At 36.1% G+C, this 26,535-nt stretch overlaps 1 protein-coding gene across 2 annotated transcripts in view; it reads right to left on the bottom strand.

Moving 5' to 3' along the window:
- Window positions 1-644: 644 nt before the first annotated feature.
- Window positions 645-26,535, bottom strand: part of PCDH7 (protocadherin 7) — a 287,469-nt gene continuing 261,578 nt past the window's right edge. For both annotated transcript variants that reach the window (XM_054824675.1, XM_054824676.1), the window contains one exon: window positions 645-5,041. In XM_054824675.1, coding sequence (XP_054680650.1) covers window positions 4,662-5,041 — 380 coding nt within the window. In that variant the 3' untranslated portion in view covers window positions 645-4,661. The remainder of the gene's footprint in view (window positions 5,042-26,535) is intronic.

Below are 26,535 nucleotides of genomic sequence, written 5' to 3'. Positions count from 1 at the left end.
AAAAAGCAATATGTGATCCAGACAGCTAAGGAATAAACTCTTTTGGCTTCTTAGATGTTCCTTCTTGAGAAGGGTTTGTTCTCAATCTGTAGTTATGCTGACGTGGATAATTTGATTCACAGCTAGAAAGAACCAGAGGTTTTAATTTCACATTTTGCTCTGAAATGCTGCATTACTTGTGTTGTTCTTTTCACCATAGATGTTTCACTGACATTGTAGGATTTGTTAATATTTCTAAACTTCTTGGAAAAAATAACAACCTTGCTGATAATTAGAAAATTGCCATAATGGAAATACCTGAGCTTTTACTTAAGACTTGTTGTTCTCCTTAAAATGAAGATTTTAAACACACCTGAATAAGAAGCCCTTTTGAACAGTAATCGGAAACAACTACTATCGTTACAAGTACTTTATTTCTACTGCAAAAATAGCTGTATGCTGTCCTGAGTGACAGTAGCCTCTACAGAATTGCATTCTGCAGACAGGTAAAACCTCAGCTACATCAGCAGCTGAAGACATGGTCAGCTACAAAGGCAGTTTCATCTTTCTCATGCAAAATATAGGTTAAATATACAAATTAGCATGTGATTTTATCCAGTAAAAGTGGAATAGTCTGTCAGAGAAAGTACGCTGGCAAATGGGCAACCAGTTGAACATGTTATATTTTAATTTGCAGAGACAAAAATGACAAGCAATTTATTTACATAAAACTGTACAAAAGCAAATTAAATTATGTAAATATTTCATAAATAGAGGTGGAATAGCGTTTAATACATTTTGCCATGTTTAGCATAGTTGCGTGCATAGTGACTCATAATAAACAATGATAAATTGTTCTCTGCTTCACTATCAACATCCAAGTTGCAGAACAATAGTCAATGATTAATATTACAAACAGATCGTACCACACTGAATGCAAGTGCTTTAAAATTTAGGAAAAAGTTGCCTGAAAGCATACCCCAGGTAGCTGGTGAACGTTGTCGTCTTCCTTGTTTTATGCTCTTCAGTCAGTAATACAACTTAGCTGACGGATTTTCATTTCTATTGCCATTTCATCTGTTTCATCCCTTCAGGAAACACTGTATATTTATCAGCAATGAAACAGAAGGAAAAATATTTTGTTGTTCAAGTTCCTTACAAATGTTTGGTGATGGCTGGATTTATGGCAAGGTCTTTATCGGTATGCTTTATTTTCCTGCTTGACAACTTCCTAGGGTAGCCTTTCAGCCAATCATTTCAATCCCATTTAAGTTCTTCCCCCACATAAAAATAATGCTTAACTTTTTTCCTGAAACTCAGGCAGCAGGCCAGTCAGAAACCATATTGAATAAACATAGTGGATCTGAGATCCAGAATGAGCATTAGATTTTAGACCAAAGCTATTGAATTTTCTAATACATATAAAGTTATATATTAATGCATCAATCTATAAAGGTGCCCTAATGTAAAATACATGCAAAGCTCCTTTGAGTTTCCCATGGAAGAAAATAAAAGGATGATTTCTATACTGAACTACTGAAAAGTGATGATGGCTAAAAGCAATTAAAAAACCAAAACCAAACCAACCCAACCAAAACCCACCAATTTTCCTGGCAACATGAACTGGTGACACCTTGCTAAAGAACTATAATATAGACTGATTGTAGTTTTCCAGGCAGCAGAATTAAAAACAAATGAAAACAACCCCAAACCCCACACAAATAGTAATAAAAAAAAATTCCCCAAGACCTACTTAAACCACAGCCTTATGTTAATAATGCTTAAGACTGGTCCATTAACTGAGTTTGGCAAAAGGCTTGTTTTTAAATATATTATTTATAATTTCTCAGAAAATAAACACAGGTAAATATACAGGTTCAAAAAAGTTGGGAATAGCCCCTTATCCCTCAGTGTCCAAACCCAACTACCACTTTACCATAATAATAGGTATAAAAGGCACAGTTGCATATTTCGCATTCACCCTAATTATTTTTTATAGTTTTATTTGTTTATTTTTCTACAAAAGCACTCTGTTTATGGAGTGGCACCAGATTTAACCTATTTCAAATAAAGAGGAAAAATACGAACACAAAATATATTTGTGTGTCATGCCAGGTCAGAAGAGTAATCAGCATATTAATAGTGGCTAGTTCCACTAGAATTACTGTGAATACTTACAGTAGATAGAATTTTTTAAAAAAATTCTTTCACACCCATTTTAGATCTAAGGAGATGCACACAAGTAAAGTATTTAATGACTGTCTTATGTGGTGCAAAAACTGGCGAGTGACTGCTGATCCGTTTAATCTGAAGGTCTTCCATGACCTGTATTATTAGCCTTGTAGAAAAAGGGTCTAAGAATATATGGAACCAAGCTACCTAATTTTTTTTTTTTTGGTGTGTGTAATATTAAATTAAATCTTATTAAAGGAAATGTTATTGAACATTTGTGTTATGCAATTGTGTATTCTGTTGAAACGTGCAAGAAAAATGTGTGTACATTACATAAGCATTTTAGAAGCATTTTTAAACAGGTACTTACAGATTATACAAAGCAGTAACTGCTGTATGCAGTGTCATAACAAAGTACTAGTTTGCATCTCTCCATATTACTTAAATAATTAAACATAAAAATGTTCAATCATTATTAATCTTTGATTTTATTTTCTTCCTAAAATGTGCCCATTCATCATAACTGCTATACACAAACTAATGTTACTTGAAGAAAGTAAACTCGAGAGAGGAAAACAAAATGGCCAATAATGGCACATCCCACTATATGGAGAAGTGAATTCAAAAGATAAATGTGATGAGTTGTATTCATTTGCCAACCTCTACTTTAGGCTGTTTAAGGTTATTTCTATGCAATTCTTCAAAGCAAGAAACTACCCAAAGCTACATTGTGACTACAGTATACTAGAGAGCCATCTAGTCATGCCTTAATGCCAGGTTAAAGAGCCAGGGATTTGAGTGCTTTCCCCCTCCTCGAGCTGTCCTCGCTGCGTTGTTCGATTGTCGCTTTCATCTGAACGTCTGAGCTCAGTCTGTCATTACTACAGCATCAGCTACAAAGCAACTGGTTGAAGTTCTGCACGTTTTGTTGCTTTTATTGCACAAAAACCTGTTTCATTTCCTCTTCCTCTCAAGAAGCGCTCACCATGAGAATCATTACAGCCCAGAGCTCTTGCATGCCATGGTAGCTTGGACTCCTTTTGACTCATCTTGATCTGCTAGGTGAGTATCATACCACTGTTTATCAGACCATTTTCTACCTAGCCAAAATGTTCCAAGTCTTGACATCATTTAGTATTGCACTTCTCTTGATTTTAATGCACTTGTGTCTCAAGAAAACCTGCGTTGTATCTTTGACATAATTGAAGCGATTGGTAATCTACAACACTGACGACAAAAGACTTAGCAATCATTCCTTGTACTCTGAAAAGAAGGTTTTATGTTTGACTTGTAATATTCTCTTGTCACCGCATCATCCCATTGTCCACCCTTTCCATCCCACCAAGCATTCTCATTAAAACAGCCTTCTATTACTACTACTAGCTTTTAATTTTGATCTTAGAAATTCCCTGGAACTGGCATATGCAATATATCATACGCAGCATCTGCTGCAACATATCATGTCATTACAAAAACACCCACGTCAGTTCCTTTGGGCATTCAACTGAACCACACTGGGGGGAAAAAAAAAAAAAAAAATTGTGTCATCTGGGCTTGTGAACTGTGCTGCTGTGCAAAATGTAACTGAAGGTGTATTATGTGTGTATTTGTGAATATATTAGTCTTCTAAGCCAAGCCCCAATACTTAGCAGTTCCCCTGATCCATTGTGTGATCTTTGGCCTTTTTGTTATTACCATCTTCCCAGCTATATGTTAGTCTTGCCCAAAATAATGCTTTTAACAGTTTATCGTTACTATCCTACAGTATATGTGTTACTAATTGTGTTTACGTTGAAGTAATCATTACAGAGAATGAGAGAGAAGGAGAGAAAGAGACACAGCAAGAACACGTTTGTTCTATGGATAAAACAGAACCAGAGTTCATGAATCGTAGGAAATATGCCATGTTTTTGACTGCAGTCTCAGGCTGAACGTTTTTCTGTTGCTTCCAGCCTCAGATGAGAGGTGAGAATATTAAAGCTGTGGTCTTCACAAAGTGCCTATTAATGATTATTCCTTTATATTTCTCACTATATCTGTATGGTTTCTGAAGGATTGTCCCTGGTGGGGATCAGCAATATTCAGATGATATGTTTTGAATACATTTTCCCTGGCTTGTTATCCTCAACAAGCCAGATGACAATCAAACAAAATGAGTGGCTTAACTCATGCTTCTGCAGAGGGGAAACAACAGTGTGTTGTGTTCTTTTTAATCAAGCTCGTTACTATGGGAGGAATTTGCAACCATAGATTTAGGAAAATAAAAATCAGTGAGGGGGAATTAGACATGCAAGTAACAACGTTTTCTACATTGTACAGTATAGTCAGGCAGACAGTAAAATTAAATGCCTGCTATGGAGGCAGAAGTGGCAGGCAGATCTTTTGTCTCTTTGGTGGCCCCCTCTTTTTTGTTTCTTTTTTTTTTTCTTTAGTTAAAATTGTTTCGATTTTAAGACTTTTGCCCCTTTTCTTTCTTATAATATGAAAGAACTTTGTTGCTGCTTTTTAGCCTACAGGTAAACTTCTCTTCTAGTGAGAGTATTGACAGGAGATGGCTTGTACTCCCCTGTCTGTGCAAGGGGGATATCCTCTGGATTGCCTTCTTCGTTTTTGTTGAAACTAGCCGTGCTGAAGGTCTCATAGGATGAGGTCAACTTTTTGTTAAGGAGGTTTCTGTTGCGATCACCCATGAGGGAGGCTTCTCCATTGGCCAGCTTCTCCTGACTGCCCCGTTCATCGACAGGCATGAAAGTGGAGAGTTTTGGCTGGCTCTTCTGCTTTCTTTCAGGAGAAGTGCGAACTGGCATCCAGCAGGAGTCCGAGTGGCCATATTCATCACACTCTCGGGTACACTTCCCTGTCAGGGCTACATCTGGTAGAGGCCTTGAATCTGAAAGTAAAATAGAGTTGTCTTTACAAATCAATAATATCGCAATGACTTCCAGTGAAACTGAGAATCCTTAAATTCGCAAAAGGTATTTTTAAAGGTCTTGGTAAGCATGTTGCAGTAAGTTCCTCACTAACAGTTTTTTTACGTTGCATATGCCCATAGGCAACAAGCGGATCTGTACAGTTATCCTCAGCCTCAAGAACTGAAAAAATAAGGCTGTTAAGCCACTTCCTGCGCTTGTAAATCAATCTCAAAAGCATTTGGCATTGAGTACTGAATGAATTTTGATGTCTAAAAGAGTCAACCACGCACTTAATTCCATACTGCCAATTTTCCTGAGATTATTAAAAATACCTTTATTTGAATTTTTTTGTAAAGAATGCTTTGAATTTATGTGAAAGGAACTTGAGGCCCTGGACCCTGCAAATACTTATGAACATGCTTAACTCCCTGCAAGTGTGAGCCAGCTCCATTACTGACAATGAGACGCAATTTGGATATCACGTAAACCTCTGCTTGTATTTCTCTGGATTAGGCACTCATTGTTAGTACACAATGTTACGTGAATCGTACAATCAATCAACGATTAGTAGGAGCATACAAAAAAACCTGCTTTTGGTTATAAATGTAATCTAATGTATGAATAAAGCTGTTCTCTGTGTTGTATGTGTGTGGAGGGACAGGGAGAATCAGAGCGCTGCCTGAATAGATGCACTAACATTTTATATGTGACTTGTGTTAGAAGGTGTCCTGTTCCAGATCACTGTGTCTAAGCTTTCTAGCCACTCTAGTTGTAAGAGTTTTCACTAGCAAAGTTCATGGGACTGCAGGATTGACTCCCACCTGATAAAAACAGAAGTAGTTTTTAATATTCATATTTTGATACCTGCATTACAATTGAATTAAGAAGCTACCTCAACTGTTTTAAGCATTGGGTAAGAGTGTGAAACCTTGCTTTTATTCAGTTATACTATACTTTATGGTCTACAAGAAAGAGCTGGAGCTGCCTACAAAGTAACAACATGATATTCAAATAATTAATGTTGACAAAGAAAAACAATAAACAAGTAAATGATTTTTTTCCAATTCATTTGATATGACTTTCATATGATATGACTGACTTGATGAAACTTTTTGGTTTCTTTTATAAAATAATGATTATTTTGAAAAGGAGCAAGGAGCTTCAACATGGAAACACAGTCGGGTACTTTATATGGGCTGTGGCAACTTTCTACCTTCCCATATTTAGGAGAACAGTAATTTTACCAGTAATAACATATGCCTTATAAAATACCTTTCAAAGACCTATTCAGCTTTCATTCTGTTACTTCTGTTTTGCCTATTTTTTCTTTGATTTTGGCTGCCAGATGACCTTCTCAAACAGTGACAATTCCAACTGTGAATTTTTTATAAATTTATTAAAAAAAACACTTCTGAGGTTTAAAAAAAAAGAAAGCAACCAAAAATCCTTTGTCTCTTCCAAAATAAACTGTTTTAATTTAAAATATTTACAAGTACTTGCAGAACAAGCATATTTCATTTCAGCATCTGCAGATTTAATCCTGATAGAATTGCAAAAGCTCTTGAAAGTCAGATTCACGTTCATCCTGTCCTGATTTTTTAATACATTTAAACTTTCATTTAATTAGTAATTTGTTGCAGTATTATAAAGAATATGCACATTATTTATTATTAACAGTTGTCAAAAATTTTATAGAATCTACTGCATGTATTCTGAATACTGTGTAACATTTCATATTTCAATATGTCACTGATTTTAAGGAGGAAAACAGTATTGATGTTTAGATAACTGAGTAACTCTGTAGCTGAGATGTATAAGGCTGGGAGGACGGAATTGAGGTTTTTGGTTTATTTGTTGTTTTTTTTTTTTTTCCCCAGTTGTACTTTTTAAGGCTTTTGCATTTAGACTCAGCCACGATTCCACATTTTTTCAATGAAGAATGCAAAGACTATCAATTTTCAGATGACTGTGTTCTGGAGATGGAGACAGAAGACAGGAAAATTCTCTATTTGTCAGCTAAATCTAGTATTATTCTGGCACTCCCTAAAGGTAAGAAGCATAATTAACTGCTGAGCTGCACTTGATATGCTTTGATTTTTAAACAGAAAACCCCATATTTTTACAACAGGGCAAATCCCCTTCCCATCTAAATCTCAATAAACTCTTCAAACAGCACCTTATTTCCAAACAGTGACCGTTAAACATTATGCTTGCTACTAGTATGTCAATTAGTAATCTGGCAGAATATTAGCAAGTGCTTATCAAGGCAATATGACTGACCTTAATTTAAAACATAGGAGTATGTGTTTATTGCAAGGGGGGTGTCAGTTGTTGTGTTGTGTTTGTTGGGGTTTTTTCCACACTGAAACAGTTAAAGTCTCATTACATCTGATGGTTTCTTTTTAGTGCAAACAAGTCTTGAGGCAGCATTCCTTGTGTTGATAAAAATCCTTCCCTTGCTAGTGGTCCTTGAATCATGCACTTGAAAATTTACCATTTTGCATCGTAGCGTATCCCTTATTCACTTCTGGACAAATATTAGAATTCCTTAATGTAAAGCATGAGGACTTGCTGTACAGTTCAGCCTTATAGTGCTTTTTTATGAAATGACAACCTCTAAGTAAGCATGTGGCTGACTCGCCCTGCTGGGTTATGTGATAAACCTCATCTTCACACCCCCAGAAGAGCTCAGAGAGACACTGGCAGGATAATAATAGCCCAAATAATACCCTGACAGGCCCATCACAAGGCCCATTGGCCCACCAAAGGTCCATCGGCCCAGGCGAGCACAGGGGTGTACAGTGGCAGATAGGAACGCGAATCAAGGACTGGAGAGGAACAACCACCTTGTCCGTGCTCCTTCCAGGGCTATCCTAGCAGAACCATCAGCCCCATCATCCAGGCATGAAACCCATCACGGTGAGTCTCCAGATCACCCTTCTGTCTAACGGAGGGGGGATTGCTGCCTAGGTATGTAGGACACATTAGGGGATGTGGGGGGGAAAGCTGTTTGGGATAGCACAGGGCTTATTATGCAATGTTTAAGGGAGGAACCAAAGTGAGGAGAAGGGAGGGCTTTAGGCAATCTGAGGCAGAAGAAGAGTGGGAAAACACAGAGATAATGGGATAAAAAGGGCCAGTCACATGTAAATAGTTTGCTGACTAATAAGCTTCTCTGGTTGTGCCCTGTACCTGATCAGCACCATCTGTCCTATGTTCTTATTAAATTCCTTTCTAACTCTTTCCTGGGTATGGGCTCTCTATTATGTGTGCATATGCACGTATACGTACGCGCGTGTCCATTCTCACTAGTGGACTTCCATCCTGTCCAGCCAGAGAGGGGAGCAGAATGAGGCCACTGGTGCTGTCTGCGTTTGCTCCGAGTGTCTGTGATCTCCGTGGCCTACTGTGTACATATTTGGTGTATATGTGTGCTCTGTGTGTGTGCCTACCGGAATACATCTTCATCTGTGCTGCTGGCTGGACCTGGGGACACGGAGCAGCAGCAGCCTAGCCTCCCTCAGGCCGTCAGATCCGGTGTGATATATTTTCCTCTAAAACACCCTTCAATTAGTATTTGGCACGTACAGTTAATGTGGCCTTCTACTCCATTGCTTTCTTGCATCTGCTCTAAGAGCTTGAATCAGGACAGCATTTAAGCACACATTTAGTCTAACATGTTTTGAAATCTGTTCTATTTCACTGCTCTTCTATTTAAAAGATGGACTTAACTTCAGCATTTGGCCCGGGGGGGTGGCGAGAAGGCGAGATGGTGCAGGGAAGGAGGGAACGTTTTGTGTGTGTGTGTGTGTGTGTGAGATATCAGAAGATGGGTAAAACACCCAGTGCTGTCAGGACTAAACTATCACCAGTATCTAAAGTGGTCAGTTAAGGACAACTTGGGTACTTTCTATACACTGCAGTAAATAACAGATTTAAGCTTCATTTCAAATAAACTGCCGCACTGCTTTAGCTATAAAGTAATTTAATGTATTTTGCTAATTCCCTGAGCAGAGTGACCCTCTTTTGCAGAGTAGCGAGTTTATGCTCCTATGTTTACATTACCTGTCACATGGCGTTGTGAACAATCTCTGAATTTGGGGGGAGGAGTGACTCTTGTCCTCTAGCATAATTTACATCCAAACACATCTATCTCTAAGTTTTCTAAGTACTCCTCAGTTTAAAAGTTAAACACTTTAGGAGCGACCACACTGCTAGCTGACAAGCCTAATGCAATATGACACAGCAAAGAATTTGTTGGCAGAGTTGGCAAATCATCAAGGAAGAGTAAAACAGATTTCTACCATGGTTACATATCTGGAAACTGACTCAAATAAGTCCTTAAAATGCCAGTTATTAACAAACAAATTTTATCACAGTGCTAATTAGTGAGAAAGGAGACCTGGAGGGATAATATTTCTTGTCATACAGAAATTTGGAGATTTGAAGTTAGGTTTACCTGTTTATACATAGACTACTCAAATTTAAGCTTTTATTTGCATAAAATTATCTTCAGAGTTACAATGGAGGATGTCATCTAAGTTATTTTCAAACATATCCTCTTATGGTGTCTCTGCATCAGAACTAGGTATTGCTTGACTATTTAGAAAGCCATTGTAAACCCAATTCCTAAAATACCGATATTTAGTCAAGTTGTCAGGTATACATGTAAATGGAGATTTCAAAGGCGAATATTTATAAAGCAGATTTCACTTGCTACTGCTCAGACTCTAGCTTAAAAAAAATTGGAGAACACTAATTTACAGGATCTCACGATCTATTTTCTAATTGCATCCAGTATAAATTTCCATCACCAATTTCCAGATTTAGCTGATAAAAGTTTTGTGGTTTTTTTTTTTTTAATTATAGTTATCATTAATCCAACAAATCTTTAAACATTTATCGCTAATTTCTGAGACAGTGATAGTGTATGTATGTTTTCCCTGGTTTTGGCTGAGATAGAGTTAACTTTCTTTCTAGTAGCCAGTACAGTGCTGTGTTTTGAACTTAGTATGAGAATCATGTTGATAACACACTGATGTTTTTAGTTGTTGCTAGGTAGTTGTAATTTTTACACTAAGTCAAGGACATGTATATATTTATATTTATCTTCCTTTGTTATCCTATTAAACTGTCTTTATCTCAACCCATGAGTTTTTTGTCCATTCTCCTCCCCATCCCCTTGCTAGGGGGAGGAGCGAGTGGCTGCGTGGTGCTCAGTTAGTGGCTGGGGTTCAACCATGACAAACATAAAACTTTTTATGAAAGCATGCAAATGAATGGAGTTATTTATATGTATGCTCATGTTTCTGTCAGTCTGTAGCTGACTTGTTTTAGGGCTGGAAGGATTACTTGTTATAAAAAAAAAAAAAAAAAAAAAAAAAAGGAAGGCACCCACCATGGCAGTGTGGAGAGGGAAAACATGATGTTCTTTGCCCAGTTTAAAGCCAAAAAAAATAACAACCAAAATATTCCACCCAAGCAATTTTCCATTATTTTCTCTCCTCCCATTCCTTACCAAAGAATGTCAATATATTTTATCGAGTACCAAGAAGGTATGAACACAGTAGTCAACAAGTACGTTAAAAGTTATGTGCCTTTTTTGTACACACACATTGTAGAAATATAATCACGGATGCACACTCACTCTGGCTCCGCTCTGCACATTTTTTAACAACTGTTCTTGTACAATATATTTTATACAAGCCCAGTGTTATTAATTAGGTATTACATGGTCATAACACGTACGCTCTTTTGGAGAAAGATGCAAGGAGCTTTTAATTTTCTCATCTTTTTGTAAACCACACACAAAGCCTATGGTAATGACAGGCTTTAGATGTACTTAAGTAGTCAAGAACTCTGTTCCACTTGCTGTCACTGGAGACGGAAAACCCTCTGGAACAATACTGACACCCTATCTCGACACAATAACTTTACTATGTCCAGAAAGAGCTCTGTGCCTAGAAAGCATTCCTAGCTGTAGACCTTTCCTTGGAGTACATGACCGCAGTAGCCGTACAGCACTACGGCAGTGCAACACTGCTGTACTTCTGTAAGCCATGCAGCTTGGTCCACAGGATCTGAGGAGTCATTAGCAGATGAGTCCTAAAGAGTATCTATGACAAATCAACGACTACATGCAGATTTTGCTGCCTTTCCCCATTGATAGACCCGTAACATCCCTGCATGGTTCCAGTTATTGAGGACCTGTAAAGAATGCCTGTGCAGTGGCTCCAGACTGCTGCGAGAAAAGAAAAAAGGAACAACAACTGTCATATGGTAATGATAGTGACTGTGGTTTGGATGAGCCACTTTTCATCCCATCATTTCCTGCACTCGCTACACAAATACATTACATTCAGAGGATCATCCAAACTTCAACTGAAACACCAGTAAGACTGTGTAATTAAACAGGAGTCCATTTACATAGCTTTTATATTAAATGGTTGTCTGTTTTATGAGCTGTGTGATTGGAGACACAATAGAGCTCTTAAAGCATAATAAGTATTGACTACATGATCAGTGAACAATAATGCAGAAAACAACTGAGAGGGTACATATTGTAGAAAATTACTGTTTAGGGGTGGGGGGGAAGCTAAGCTATAGCAATACACAGCTACAGCAGTACTGTCTTTGAAATTCCTGCCTCCTAATTGCAGTAATTCAGGAACTGCATCCCAGTTAGTGCTGTGGAATATTCTGACGTGCCAAGACACTATTAAAATACTTAAACATGTTTGAAGGCATCAGCAACTTCTTTCTCTACACCTTAGGCTAAATACATTTAAACAGCAATTGAACATATCTCAAGAAGCATTTAGTGCCCCAAGGCTTGGACCGCTGTCATTCTGAATGTGGCATTATCGTGTACTGCAGAGATAGTGCATGCCATCTCTAAAACAGTCCCACTGAATAAAGTCAAACACAAATCCACTGTTTGAGGCATGCCAACTGCACTGAAGTAATGAATATATTAATTGCTTTTGGACTAGAATAATTTCATGTATATCATGCCCAATTCTGAAAATCTTTTCAGTGCTTAAGAAAATACTTCAGAATACAGAAAGGCTTACATGTACATTGATTGAATGATTAATACTGTGAGAGGAGGTATGACAGAAGGATATAAAATAATGAATTCTGAACCCTTTTTTATTCTTTCGTTGTGCAAAGAAAAAGAAACATAGAACAAAAGTGAGAATTTTCAATACTTTACTTGAAAAATGGTAAAATGAAAGTATCCCTTAATTCCTAAAACCAGCAAGACTCACTGCTGTCACATGTCAAAAGTCCAAGTACTTAGCTTGTTTCAAGAGACACCAGAGTGGAATTTTCAAAGCAAACATGAGATGCTACATAGTCCTTTACATTAAAACTAATAAACCCAAACCAAACAAAGCAATGCCATAATAGAAACAGGTACCTGATGCTTTAACATTTGAAAAAAAGTTCATACTAGATGAATGAAAGTGACTTAGCCAGAAGACAAGGCAGCTGAGGGCGAAAACAGCCCTTTTCCTGTACCTAAAAGACTACAGTAAAGCAAGAGTGGGAATAATTTGTTTTGCATGCCCATAGTGAGAAGGACCAAAAGTAATGGCTTGATTGCAACAATGACAAATCAGGTTAGAAATCAGAAAAAAAAACCCTTGGGGATAAATGTAGTGATGGAAGGTTATAGAGTCTCCACCACTGGGAGGGTTTTACGAATGTCTAGAAAAACTTCTCCCAAGGGTAACCTAAACGTGGCTAATCCTTCCTTGGGAAGGGAAGGATGCACTGAATGGCCTCTAAAGGTTCCCTTCAGCTCTGCAATTCTGTTAATATGATTACTAACATTTAGGTACTTCGGCCTCAATCCTTACCTCTTTCTGGGTTAAGATTCTTGACTTATTCGGTAATAAAGTTGGGCTTAGGTTCAGCTAGAAGTAAATTTTAGAATGGCATCCTCCTTAAATTTCTATGTTAATAGAATTACAAACCAACCCCCAAATGGTCAGCCCATTTAAGATAGGTGTTAATCAAAGAAATACAGAAACAAAAAGCCAGTAATGCTAAAAAAACCACCCACTCTGAAATTCCAACATGATAACCTAACACTTATAAAATCTTCCTCCCTGAGTCCCAACACATCCATTCCATTTCACAGTTTCATCAAAAAGTTAAGGCTTGAATACTTCTACCTGTAGTGGTGCAAAACAAGTATCATGCCTCTAAAGTCCATTAAACGTGAAATTAGTGTAAGAGAAACTCTATAAAGCAGAAAATTTCGACATTGTTCACTTCTTACATGAAATTGTTGGTTTGTTTACCCTTACATAATAGCTGCTTCTGTTTCAGGGAGGAACAGAGTCAAATAAGTTAACGCTTGCATAAGATTTTGATGTATTTCCTTTGTTTAATTAAATAGACTATACCAGACTATATAGGTATTTTACATGATTCAGAAGTGTAACCAAAGAAATATTACACAAGTAATAAAATTCCTGGCTTAGATTCCACAGCTATTTCTATCACGATTGCCTCCAGCAGGTTAAGGAACAATATTCTTTCATTGTTCTTCTAATAATAGAATAACTCCATATGAAAGGTTCCTACCTAAATTAATGATTGTACCAGCTCTGTAGTATGGCATGTGATCTTCAAAGAATCATGAATATTTCACAATTGACTGTTTAGATGAAAAACAGACCTATAGCTTTTTTCTTACACTAAAAAACTAGTTGTACTCTTTCAGGCCCGAATTATATTAATCAGCTGGTTGTCAGTGGAGAACCGTAATATAGGTTGCATACAATATTACCTGTAAGTGAAACCAAATTCACAGACTTAATTCTAGATAAATACCAATGTATCCTGATTACTTCATAATATAAAAGGAAACACATTAGAAACATATAGTTTTCTCTGTTTAAGTTGTATTTATCCTGTAGTTCAGACTTTATTATTTCATTTTTGTTCACAAGACCAATTGCGTACATATAATGAGGACTAAGAAGTATCAGCTTATGTGATACCAGTGGAGAGTACCGTACTCAATACACCATGCTGAACTTAAATTCCCTAGATTTTAATTTTCTAGATTTAAATGTAATTGCTACCAGACTCCTTGTAATCCCGTTAAATCCTTTGATAGCCTGATTTACTTCTATCACTGAAATGGCAACATATCCTTCAGAAAAGTAGGACTTACTATGGCTTCCTGAAGTAGCACAGACATTAAGATGTAGGAAACATTTAAGCTGTCTAATTGTTCTGCCAATCTGATTCTAAAGTATTAATCTGTCACTGTCTCAAATTACATACCTTGATTTTTTTCAGTAAAACGTGTCAGTGCTTAACAAACTCTGAGCTGAAACAATTCATGGAGCAATTAGAATGTCAGCTCTCCTAAAGATTACTTAAAAAAAGTCTGAATCAGGGCTCAAAAGTCAACATAATTTCCTCGATACTCATGCCAAAGTGATGGGACTGCAGGAGCTCTAAGGGAACAGAGTAACTAGCAGCCGTTATTACCTCATCTCAGCTGTATACTGTGCTTCCCCTTTATTTTATTTCTTGGTGATAAGAATTTAATAATGTATTTTCTTCATCAGGAATGGACACCAGGTAGGAAACTCTTGCCACAGAAGAGAAAAACAAGGTTACATGATTTCTCCTGCTCCTCCTCCAATTTATGCCCATCTCATTCAAAAGGCAATTCTTTTTGGAGATACTCCAAGTAGCATTTTCTAGGGAATATTAATGAATACATTACTTCCATTTAGAAAATAAAAGCACAATCCCAAAAGATGTTCAATGTCATTAGATCTGATGGATATCTCACAAGTATCTCAGAGGATATCCAGAATCTACAATAAAAGTTGGATATATAGAAAAAAAAAATCAGTGACTTGACAGAGTTGCAAGCTGTTTTGTAAGTTTGATATTTGTTGAAGTGATGTAAAAATGCACTACATATGTCTAATGTTTAGGTTCAAAGGATGACTGATTAAAAAGACACACCCCCTCCTACACAAATGGCTGCTTAATTGTTTAACATAAGTAATGGGGGGAAAACCCAACAAACAAAAAGCAAAACTGGACCACTTGTGACTACGGGCAAGAGCTCAAACTAAAATAAAGTTCTGGTTGAATGCTTCTGTGTTGAAGAATTGGCTTTAAGGGAGAATACTGATTTCTTTCTTTCATATCTTTCAGTGAGTTACATTTTTCTTACAGAATTCTTCTGCCACACGAGATACTAACTTGAACTGATTATCTTGATAGAAGCACTGCATTCCTGCAAATTAAATGCTTCATACAGTTCTACTTTGTGCAGCAACACATTGCTGGATTCTGGATCTTATTTCATTCCCACATATACAGAATAAAATATCATATAATAACATATAATAAATAGTAGCAATGCTTTCATAAAAAGGGAATTACTCGTGTTCCCAAGAGATTTCGTATGTGACCCATGTAATGTTTATTTTGTTAGAAATCATAGACCCTCAAAGGTTAAACTTGAACTTTAACTGTAAAATATGCTAAAACCCTATTAATTTATATTATGTTATTTTCAAATGGGGGGAAGAAGAAATTTCTCCATGCTCTGCATGCAAATGATCATCTAAATAATGTAGAGCTCAGCGTGAAGCAGAAACAAATAACTTGTGACTACTTGTCTTTTTAGTAGCTGTCAGGAAGAAGTTTTGTTGTAAGAAGAAAAATAGCAGTGGTGTGAAGGATCCATTTAACCTTTTATGTCACATAAAGGGAACCTTATCCCACACAATGGAAAAAAATACTCACTTATCTGTTCATGTGATACATGTTTCTCTCAGAAATACACATATAAATTGCTAATTTTACTTACTTAATCATACTAGCAAGATCAGGGATACGGAACCAAATTTAAATCAATTCAGTGAATGGAAAAGTGCAAAGAATGCATTTTCATTCCTTTAGCAGAAGATCTACATGATGCATGTTAAAAATAGAAATAAAAAACATTTCAAGATTATTATATTAATTCACATTTTTCCTGTTTGTGTAAGTATACTCCAGAAGAAATATTGTTAAATCTTGTAAAATATAGTGCTCATCTTCATTAACCAGGAAGCATAGCAGAAATATAAACTCGCAGAACTCAGGAGTAAATGGTAACCTGTCACGGGGAAAGGAAATGATTTACTGATTAACTAGTTACAGGCTCTTGTCTTTTATTCCATGTCAGTGGCATAAGCCATAGTGTTACTCTGGTCTTAGGATCAATTATTTTGGAGCCCTCAACTTTTCCTATAAAGAGGTAAAAATCTACCCTGGAATTAATCCACTTAAGTTTGTAATTTTGTTATAAGTACTGATGCTTTCTCATTGAGATGATGCAGGGGAGGGCGGGTGAGTATGTGGTTTGGTTTGGTTTGGTTGGAGGTTTTTTATTGTTCTTTTTATAGTAAATATGTGGAGAAGTCTTCACACCTCAAAAAATGGAGAGACAAATACAGAAAGAAAATTAATCTCTCAGTGTGATTTATGTCCTGCTCAAAGGGATTTTTTTCATTAATTTTTTTATTGATTTTTCAGCTGTGTGTGCAGATTACAGCTAGTGAATTAATTACAAACATCAGCTCAGAATGGTAACATACTTATGACAGATTCATCTGGGTTACAGTCCATTAGTAATTAAGTATTAAGCACAGCACTAATTCCCCTTGTGCATGTACAGTAGATAGACCGTAATCATACACAAGAAACATAGGGATGTTATACTAAAAGCGATTAGAGTATCACTGTTTATCCCACTACAGAATGGAAAAATATAATGGGTTTTTTTTATAGGAATGGAAAGTTTGAATGAAACAAAACAGAGAAGTCAAAAAAATCAAGTCTTTCTTACAAAGTCTAAGCCTGTCAGAAACAGCAGTTTCAGTCCTTGTGAGGGGGAATCTAATGGAGCCTGTAGTGTGTATCACAGTTTTTTGAGCCCTGCCCTTGACCCTGAGTCTCCTGCAGTGTTTCATTCGCTCAACAGTTATAGGAGGTAAAGAAGTAGAATTCTTACCTTACAAATAGAACTCTGTCTTGATGAAAGTTAAAGGCAAGATTGGACTTGAACAGGGGTGACAAGCATATTAGTCAGGGGCTATCTCTCATCCCTTGGATGGAGATACCGGGTCTTTGGTTGCTTCACCAGCTACTAGGTAACATTTTCTTCAGATTTCCTAACCTACTTACTTGAGTGGGCAGCTGAGCATGTCCCTCTACAGATTTCTTGAGATAGTGCTCAAAAATATGTGAAATATTTCCTAGCCCCAAAGTAAAAATGGAATGATTTTTGTCAGAAGTGACTCCAGTGGAAGTACTCTTTAATTCATCCATTCTCTTGGTTTAAGAATGTTTAATATTGCAATTTGTCTGCTCTTCTGTTTTGCAGCACAACACTAAAATTAGTCAGTATGCTTGGTTGCCAAAGCGTATACCCGTACCCATAAAATTTTAAATTTCAGAAAATATTCCGTTATTCCTGCTTGTGACGTTTCCAGATTTCCTAAGAAGTGCAATACATATATTTTGGAGTACTGCTTCATAGCCAACATCTACTTTTTCAAGAATGAATAAGATAATCTCCAGCTTGTTTACTCATTTGAATATCAAGAAGTTTCTTACATTATTAGTTTATGCTTTCACTCAGACTCCAGTAAAATTGACAAAAGATTTGAAACTGGACAATGTTAAGCTTGCTCCACTTGTAATGCCTGACTAAATTCTTGACAATATGTAGGAAAAAATCTCTAATTATATATGCTAGGATAGCATAAAACCCAGTCAAGCGAAATACATTAACAGGGAGGTTAAACCCTTTTTTTCTGTTTTTTAAGGGTACATACACTGAAGAAAATGAAGATATTATTGTAGTAAATGTATTGACTACAGTATAGGAAAATAAAATCATCCTCTTGATTATTCTGTGTAAATCCAGAGTCACTTCTGCTAATCTACCCAATATCAGTTGCAGTGGTCATAATCATTTAGCAGCTGCTGGATTGTTTTGAAAATCTGAACAAGGCACAGAAAAACAGTCGTTAAGGGGTCAAATACAGGAGTTGAGCAGAACACAAAGAAGCAGAAGATGAAAACAAGTTTATCAGACTGAATCAGACAAAAAAAGTAAAAAATCCGCAGATTTTATCTGACTTAAAAGACAATTATTGTTAAAGGAGAAGGAGTAATTTAGTATTTTAGCAATTATTATTTCAGACAAGTTTTTAATAAACTGTTAATTTCCTTTTATTAAATGGTCATTGCCTACTATTGCCCCCACAACGTATCATGACAGATCATATGGTGCATACTTTGTGTAGGCATCTTGCTTCCAGGCCACTCAGAATATGGTTTCCTGAATGAAAATATTCAGTAGAAAATTGTTCTCTGCACAGTGGTTTAGTCTTTGGCTCCTTTCTGAATCATAATAGAGACGCCAGCTGGGATTGTGGTTTTTGTGAATGTAAAGCATTGTGCACTGGAGTATAACTAATTTATTCATATAATAGATTCATTATTGGATGGTACAATTGGTTTCTACTTGGGTCAACTTTGAAGCTACAACCTGAGGCAAAAAATTATGTGCCCAAATATCAATAACCCCAGCCACCATAACTGTCAAAGGACGGAATTATTCCAGGAGAATTATTCAAAGAGAATGGCATGCTCCTAACAGAACTGAATGAAGTTCTACCAGAAACTGGGCATCACACTTGAATACTTCGTGGTCCTTCTACAGGAGTGAGCGGCAGAGAGAGCTGATGAGCATGTTTCATGTCCCTTTGTAAACAAAGCACCTCTGATTGATAGTGATCCATTCAATTAGCTCTAGACTGAGCACAACGGATAAGCTCACAGTCCGCAGTGGTGGACACCTGTGATTAGTTTATGAAACTTACACTTCAAGTTAATTAATTTAATTGGACTGGTAAAGCATGGCCATATAGAGATATATTTTATTTTAAATCAGAGATGAGTGGCTGGCTAGATAAAACTGAAAATTCTCTCTTTACTTTTGAGTGATAGAGATAGAAAATAAATGGAAGAATTACTGCATTGTCAAAACATTTTGACAAAAAATAGTTATCAGCATTAAAATTAACATTGATTTTATTCTGCTCTTTGTGTGAAGGTATTTTGAGAATCTTATTTTTTATTAGACTATTTATGTATATTCCCGACTCCCTTTCCCACCAGGTATGTGAAAACTCACTAAATATGTAGCAGTGCAAAAAAAGAGCTAAACAAACTCTCGGTGCATGCTTTACCCTACCATAGACATGAACTGCAATTGCATGTGTCTTAAGTGTTGTTAAACTTATTCTGTGCTGCTGCAGAAGCATTTTATGGGGTTTTCTCTGTTTCTATTTACTGATGCTTTTAGTCACTGAAAGTAGAGGAGGTACAGAAAGAGGTCAAAATTAACAGCAAAACTGAATCAGGGCTTCTCATGCCAATGAAATAATGAAAACCAGCACTGTTCTTACAGCAACAATAATGAATATAAATAGACAAAAGGCTCTGAACAGCTACTGAGAGAAAGAGAATAAGGCATCCATTTCAAGAAAAAATCTTTTCCTGCCATCGCAGATAGCTTTGTGAACTGGATAAATTAGGATGCCCTTTAAACAATTTTCATGCTTCAAGAAATGTCTGTGAGAGACAGGTCTCCCTTATTTTCCTTTAAGGGATCAGACTTAATAGGTTGAATTTTACTTGTATTTTCTACACCTTTATTTCTCATGTCAATCATTCCCAGATAAAATCTGTTATCTCATCTTTGACATAGTTCAATACTTAATATGAATGCTTTTTTCCCCCCTGGGTTTATTGTCTCAAGCACATATATCCCTATTTCTCTACAGATAACATTAGCAGGGTGCAAATAATGCTCAAAGGATAATAGAGATTTGCCCAACTCTTCTATCTGTTTCAAAACTAAATCCGTAAGGAAATGCGTAACTCTGCATCAAAGTAATTTCCTAGAATAGCTGTGCATATCTGATTTTCTTCCATATAAAATGCTGGACACTGTATCCAGAGAAAGATTAAAGCAGCAAGTTTCTTTGCTGTTATGACTGATAGCATGTACTAAACCCACAAGTTTAAAAGTCATTGGAGAGATGCCATATCAATTAAATTCCAAGAGATTATAAGATTTTTGTCTGTCACTAAGTGATTCTATGGACTTAATGTATTTTACACCACCATCTGTTCAAAACTCAGTAGAGAAATATCTTGCCTCTAGTTGAAACTATTTGAAAATAATTATATCTTCTTCTGGAATAACAAAAGAGCAATCTGTTACAATACTTATGAACCTCATCTTGCTATAGGAGAACAATTTTTCTTGTTAACTTATAACATTTTTATTCATAGGGAGGTTTTAATCTGAGTTAAGATTTACAGAAAAACTTTACATTTCAAATTTCAAGAGGTAGAACTGATGGAAAAGGAAGTAAGAGCAGGTCAGGAATAGAATTCCCTTGCTAATGTCACAAAAAAGCAAGTATCGTTTAACTTCTCTGTCGTTAGATTCTCTCATTTATTATATTTCAGTCTATGAAAATTTGTCTAGCTGCAGGCATCTCTTATTCTGCAAAACAAAGCTTATACAGTTTTCTACAATAATCTGTATTTTGAAAACTCCCTGAAAAATTTTAAAATTATTTTTAAGACCTCAGCTGCACAAACTTGCCAGAGGAGTGAGCAATGGCTCTAATTATAAATCTCTGGGAGAATTTCTCACTGGTTCAATTTTACCCAACCTGTCTTTCAGGGAAAGGTAATACACACTTAAAGCGTAGCTTTCGCAAGACGCACTACATCATTAGCACATAGCATTTAGAATTCTGGTCAGTTGAACTTCATTTAAATTTCTAAAAAGCACAAATATTTTGCATATTCAGAGATTGACCTCATACTGCTTTGACATCCTTTGAATCTGATATTTCTGTCATCAATGAGAACTGCAAATTCAAAGTAATCAACTAAAGCTAGTGGCATGCCACAAATTTGAAATAAATGTATAGTGTAATCCAGAAATGTTCCAACCGTAGGAACGGACAATTTCAGTCAAACAGAAAGGAAAGATTAGGTATCTCGAGATGTATCTGGTTTACATGTTAATTATTATTTCTGTGTCCAAAAAGATAACAGATCTTCCTCAAACACATACATTAAAGATGGTACCAAAATTTTTACTATATTTACTGCATCTCTACTATTAATGTCACGAGGATGGAGATGATAAAAAACCGTGACAGAAAGTACAATTTAAAGATGTGTTTGTTTCTAAACTGTCATATAAATACCGTATAATGTATTTTTTCAGCTCAAAAGTGTAAAGCTGCTCAGCAAAGCTGCTCAGCGGCAGTGCGTGACTGATGAGCTTTAGGTCAGGTGGAACTCTTTAGAGGAAAAGGAGGATTGCTCCTTTCTTAAGAGCAAATAAACTTGCTTAGCTGAGAGAAGTTGCTGTAGCTCAGAGGGGGACCTGTGCCCCTGCCTCCAAAACTCTAAATTTATAGCGGACGGAAAGAGACTTCAAGGAGACTGTACAGTTTATTCTATATAGGAAGCCCCTGAAGGTTGTTTGAATAAATAGTCTGGAAGGAAAGAATGTTAAAGACGAGTGCTAAGATGCATTTCTAGACCTTCATATTCTGCCTCACTCAGAAGTTCTTAGTGTTCATTATTATTAAAAGAAAAAAAATAATAAAATCTTCAGCTTGATACTTGATGGACTAATAAAATAAGGCTTTGGCGAATAGGATCTGGCACCTCTTGGGGTACTACTTACACTACAAGACCGAACCAAGCAGTCCATTAAACAAAAATATAAACAAAGGAACGTTAAGAAATCAACAAGTAGTCATTTATAAAGAGAGAGCACAAAAAATTTAAGCTGAAGCTACCTATGGAGCCATACCAGCCTTGTTTTACCTAGGGGTTACAACCCTAAAACTTTACTAACCCAGAAACTTAGTCTGATGAAACAAATTTAATTCTGGCCTTATTCACAAAACTTTTGGTTTGAAATGGCAGTAATTTATTTGTTGATGTTAATACAAGGTGCAAAGGGATGACTGTAATAGAAACTCGATCTAATCTTTAATCAGGGAGTGATATTGAAATAACTCAGTATATAATTTGTAGGAAAAATTAATTTGTAAGAAAACAAATGCCTACTTCCTGATGGAACAGAACTGACAGAATATAGAAGGGCGTTGTATCATATGAGATTACAGAGGGAAAAAGACTAAAACTAAAGTTTATAGGATAGGAAAACTTCTTTTAAGTAATTAAGACTAGTATTCACCAATTTCCTCTGTCTGGTATGAAACTGAAATACAAACAACATTTATGTCTGTGTACTACACAGTCTGTTCTACTTTGAACTTTCTTCTCTCCTACTAGGATATTGTCAGGTGGTTGGGTTTTTTTTGTTTTGGGGGTTTTGTGTGGTTTTTGTTGGGGTTTTTTTTTAAGCATAGCAAAAGAAGGTTAAAAAGAACATAAAAGAGGCATTAATGGTTATAAAGTTTGCCTACCTATTAAAAAAAAAAGGTAAAGAAATCATTAAAGTATAAAGGAAATCAACTTTTACCCAAACAGGAGATAAGCAATTATAATGAAATTTATGCAGTGTTTTGAATAGCCATCCCAGGCAGTAAACCTGACTTACTCCAAATAGTATAATTACCTCCTTCATGCTTAATATTCTGTTCTTCATCAAACGAAATGTGAAACAAGCTAACTCCAGGTAGTTCTGCAAATCTGGCTTGGAAAGAAAAGTATTATCAATAACTATAGGTCATCTTATCTCAAGAAAATCTATTGGGTATCCAACACATCAAAGCACTTGCACTGCTGTTCTATCCCACTCTCTGTTTTTAATTATGAGGCTCTTCTCTGCAGGAAGCAATTCTAAGAGAATTGAAACAGTTTATTTTAAAGGCAATAAACATCAGAAGAATTCTACCTCGTGCATTCTGAAATGCAGAATATCTTAACACCTCACAGTTTGTAACAAACACATATACCACCTTTTCTAGGTAAAGAGACTTATTTGAAAATACAGGCTTTCACAATAGCTTCTCAAATGAATTGCTCACTATTAGTAACTGCACAATCTTAAAAAGGAAAATAGTCTTTTATCGGCCAAATGCAATTTGATTGTGAAAAGGTGTCGTTTTCTAATACCTAACTAAAGACATGTTTTGAATACTGAGAAATAAATAATGTTGCAAGTAGAAGTAAAAAGAACTATGCAGTTTTTGCTATATGCAGAAAAGAACTTGTATGGAAATGTTAAGATACGGAGGAAAGCACTTCAAACAAAAGCAGACATTTTCAGACTTGCTTGTTTGTCTGTGAAAAGTCATGGTGACTCACTATTAGAAATATTTAACTTGGTCTGAAAGTACATGTCTTCTGAGCTTTGCTATGCACAACAATTTTAAAAAGAACCTTTTATTTCATAAAGCTGTATCAGCATATTTCAGGGAGCAAGAAAGTTTATGACAGTTTGCATTATTACATTTTTTTATTATTCTATCTGCCATGACCTTCAGTACTGATCCTCTGCAAGTTTTTGATTTTATCATCCCAGATTCAAAACAAATTGAAACGGTGTCATGAAAATATTCTGGTTTACAAGTAGTCAGTAAGAGTTACTAAGATGAAAGTTGCACTGACAAAACACGTGGTGTCTTAGCTTAATCTAGGTACAGAATTTGTATCGCAGAATAGAGAATTTAATAGCAATTTTTTATTTTATTTTTTATTTAATGCAACTGCTAGCTCAAGTCATCATGTCTGTGCTCAAACTTGAGTGTTTCATACACAATCCCATTCCCTCCCAAGTAATGCCATGCCAGTGTTCTCTTTTCTTATTGATTATGGGAGAGATCAGGAACATGCTCTAACTCTCTAGCTAAATACTAAGCATTCAGCTAGAAGGGGAGGAAGGGACTTGTGCCCAGATTTTACAAAGCAGCCTTCCGTCCCTAGCTGAATGCCTAACAGGCTACAGAGTCAAGGTCACTCTGCTTCTCTCTTTTTCAGTGACTCCTGATAGTGGTTGCACCGCACACAGCTACAGGACGTTGATGGCTCTCAGCAGGAAAAGTTGGAAGCTCTGGATGTCAATTCCCTTAGGCTATATATAGTACCCACAACTTCCAATAGCCATACTTGAATTAAAATGCCTGTGGTTTCTACTCTGATTTTAAGCCAATAGCCATGCTTGAATGCAAATGTCTGTGGTTTCTACTCTGACTTTAAGCTATGCGCTGAGTTCGTGTGTTTTAGGAGCATTCAGAACTTAACTATTCTCTTTCGCCTTATTTCTGGATGTCGCCAGAGCATGGATTTCCAGATGAAATGGTTTGGTAACTGCGAATCTTAGGTTCACAGGTAACTTTGTGATTCAAAACACAGTCACAGTTAGAATAAGGTAGCTACTAGAATATTAGCCTTCTGAACCTGTTTCATAGGCACATATGCCTAAACTGCACCTCCAGAGCCAAAATAGGTGCTCTTGATCTCTCCCATTTGCCTGAACAAGCCAGTCATAAAAGGTTTATCTGGCACCAAAACTGTCAAAGCAGTGCTAAGGTTTTTAGTTTGAAAGTGGTAAGGTCTAGAGATGCTCTATGACAGAAATCATAATGTCGTTAATTAAACTCTAAAGCAAATACTAAATTTTGAGCTGCAATAATTACCAACATTTTCTCTAGGGCTCAATATCAAGTATTTATTTCAATTAATTAACTGGCATGACACCTTCAATAACATTTCAAAAAGAAGAGATGGTTAAAATTCAGCTGAGTTTATTAATAAAGTCTTTGCCCCTCAAAAGACTAGAACTTAGCTTATTACCACCTTGTTGTCAACAAATTAATGGCATAAAGTCCATAGCTATCAGCTCTCCTTGAAAAATATTCAGTACTCTGCAATAAAGTCTTTTAAAGTAAATATAAGATGACAACTGATTAGAGATCTGTCAGGTTGAGCAGGAAGACTTGACACTTTGTTTCTAGCTGAATTTCAAGTCCGTTAGTTTCCGTAATTGCACAAATGAAACCCTTGCATATTTTTCCAAGATGTGATTGCTATGAGCAAATAAGGGCTGTCATTCACTTATTAGCATGATCTAAAAGTAACACAATGAATGTAAGCTATTTGATTGGCCAACTTTTTCTGTCGTGAACCAATACCATGCTGCTTGCTAGACACTTTGAAGGCCTCTGAGGGATCTGCCTCAGTCGTGATGGCTCATGAAAAGCAGTTGCTCCACTGTTCCAGTCATACTCTACTCTCCTCAGCTCACCACTAGTCTCCCAACACTCATCAATGTCTCACTAACCAGCATGACTGAACATGAGTTACAAAAGTATTAGAAGCAGTCTAGCTAAGCTGATATTAATTTAATATTTCCCATCAGTCTACTAGACAAATTACATCAAGAGTTTTATGACTTTAACTCTTCAAATTTTGTCAGAGAGAATTTAATACTATCATTCAGAATGTACATTTAAGCCTCCGTAACTATCACTAATTCAATTACTTGCAGGCATTGTAATGTCAGTATTTATTTGATATAAAAAGAACCATGTTCAGCAAAAATACTCAATTTCTCTGGCCAGAAGGTACCATTATGATCTTCCAGACAGTTCCTTGAATGCATAAACTGAAGATTTTCTCCCTCCTAGAAGCAAGATAAAAGTGTGTCTTCTAGAAAATAGTATGTTTTAGACTTCAAGCAATGTTGAGTTTATTATTTCCCCCTAGTAAACTGTTATTTTAATTAGCCTTACTCTTCTTCTTTGGAGGATCTTGTTTCATCTTTTCTTTGTGTACCACAGACTTACAAAACTGAAAAATCTATCTTACCATATAAGTATACATATTGCAGTATCCTTCCCCTTTCCTATATACTTTCTTTCTTACTTAATGAAGAAGTTTCTGTCTTCTAAAGAATAATCATAGCTCAAAAAAGATCAACTGTAATTATTTCCCTAGGTTAACAGAAAGATCTAACCTGATAAGTCCTTTTAGGAACTTGAGACATTTTTCTAGGCTTTAAAAACTATTTGTAAACAGACAAAGATTAAAGTGCTAGGTGCAGTATTATTTCCAAAAGAACTCAAGGTCTTTAGAACACCTTTTTCCATTAAACCCATTTCCTCCTATTTAAGGAAAAATAAACATCTTAGCAATCCATTTTATCACAAACACATCCAAAGGTATCTTCTGGACATTTTTTTCCCCAAATTTTAATTGCACAAATTGTTCTTCCTATTTTTCTTACACCTTTGTTGACTCTGAGCTAAACCTTGCTATTGCAACAGTTTATGTGACAGACAATAGAATTTAATTGTATATATCTCTCTAATATTGCTCTCTACTACTAAGTTTATAAAAAAAAAAAAAAAAA

The sequence above is a fragment of the Grus americana genome, chromosome 4 (genome assembly GCF_028858705.1).
Source record: "Grus americana isolate bGruAme1 chromosome 4, bGruAme1.mat, whole genome shotgun sequence".
NCBI lineage: Eukaryota > Metazoa > Chordata > Aves > Gruiformes > Gruidae > Grus > Grus americana.
This window is presented reverse-complemented; position numbering and strand designations above follow the sequence as displayed.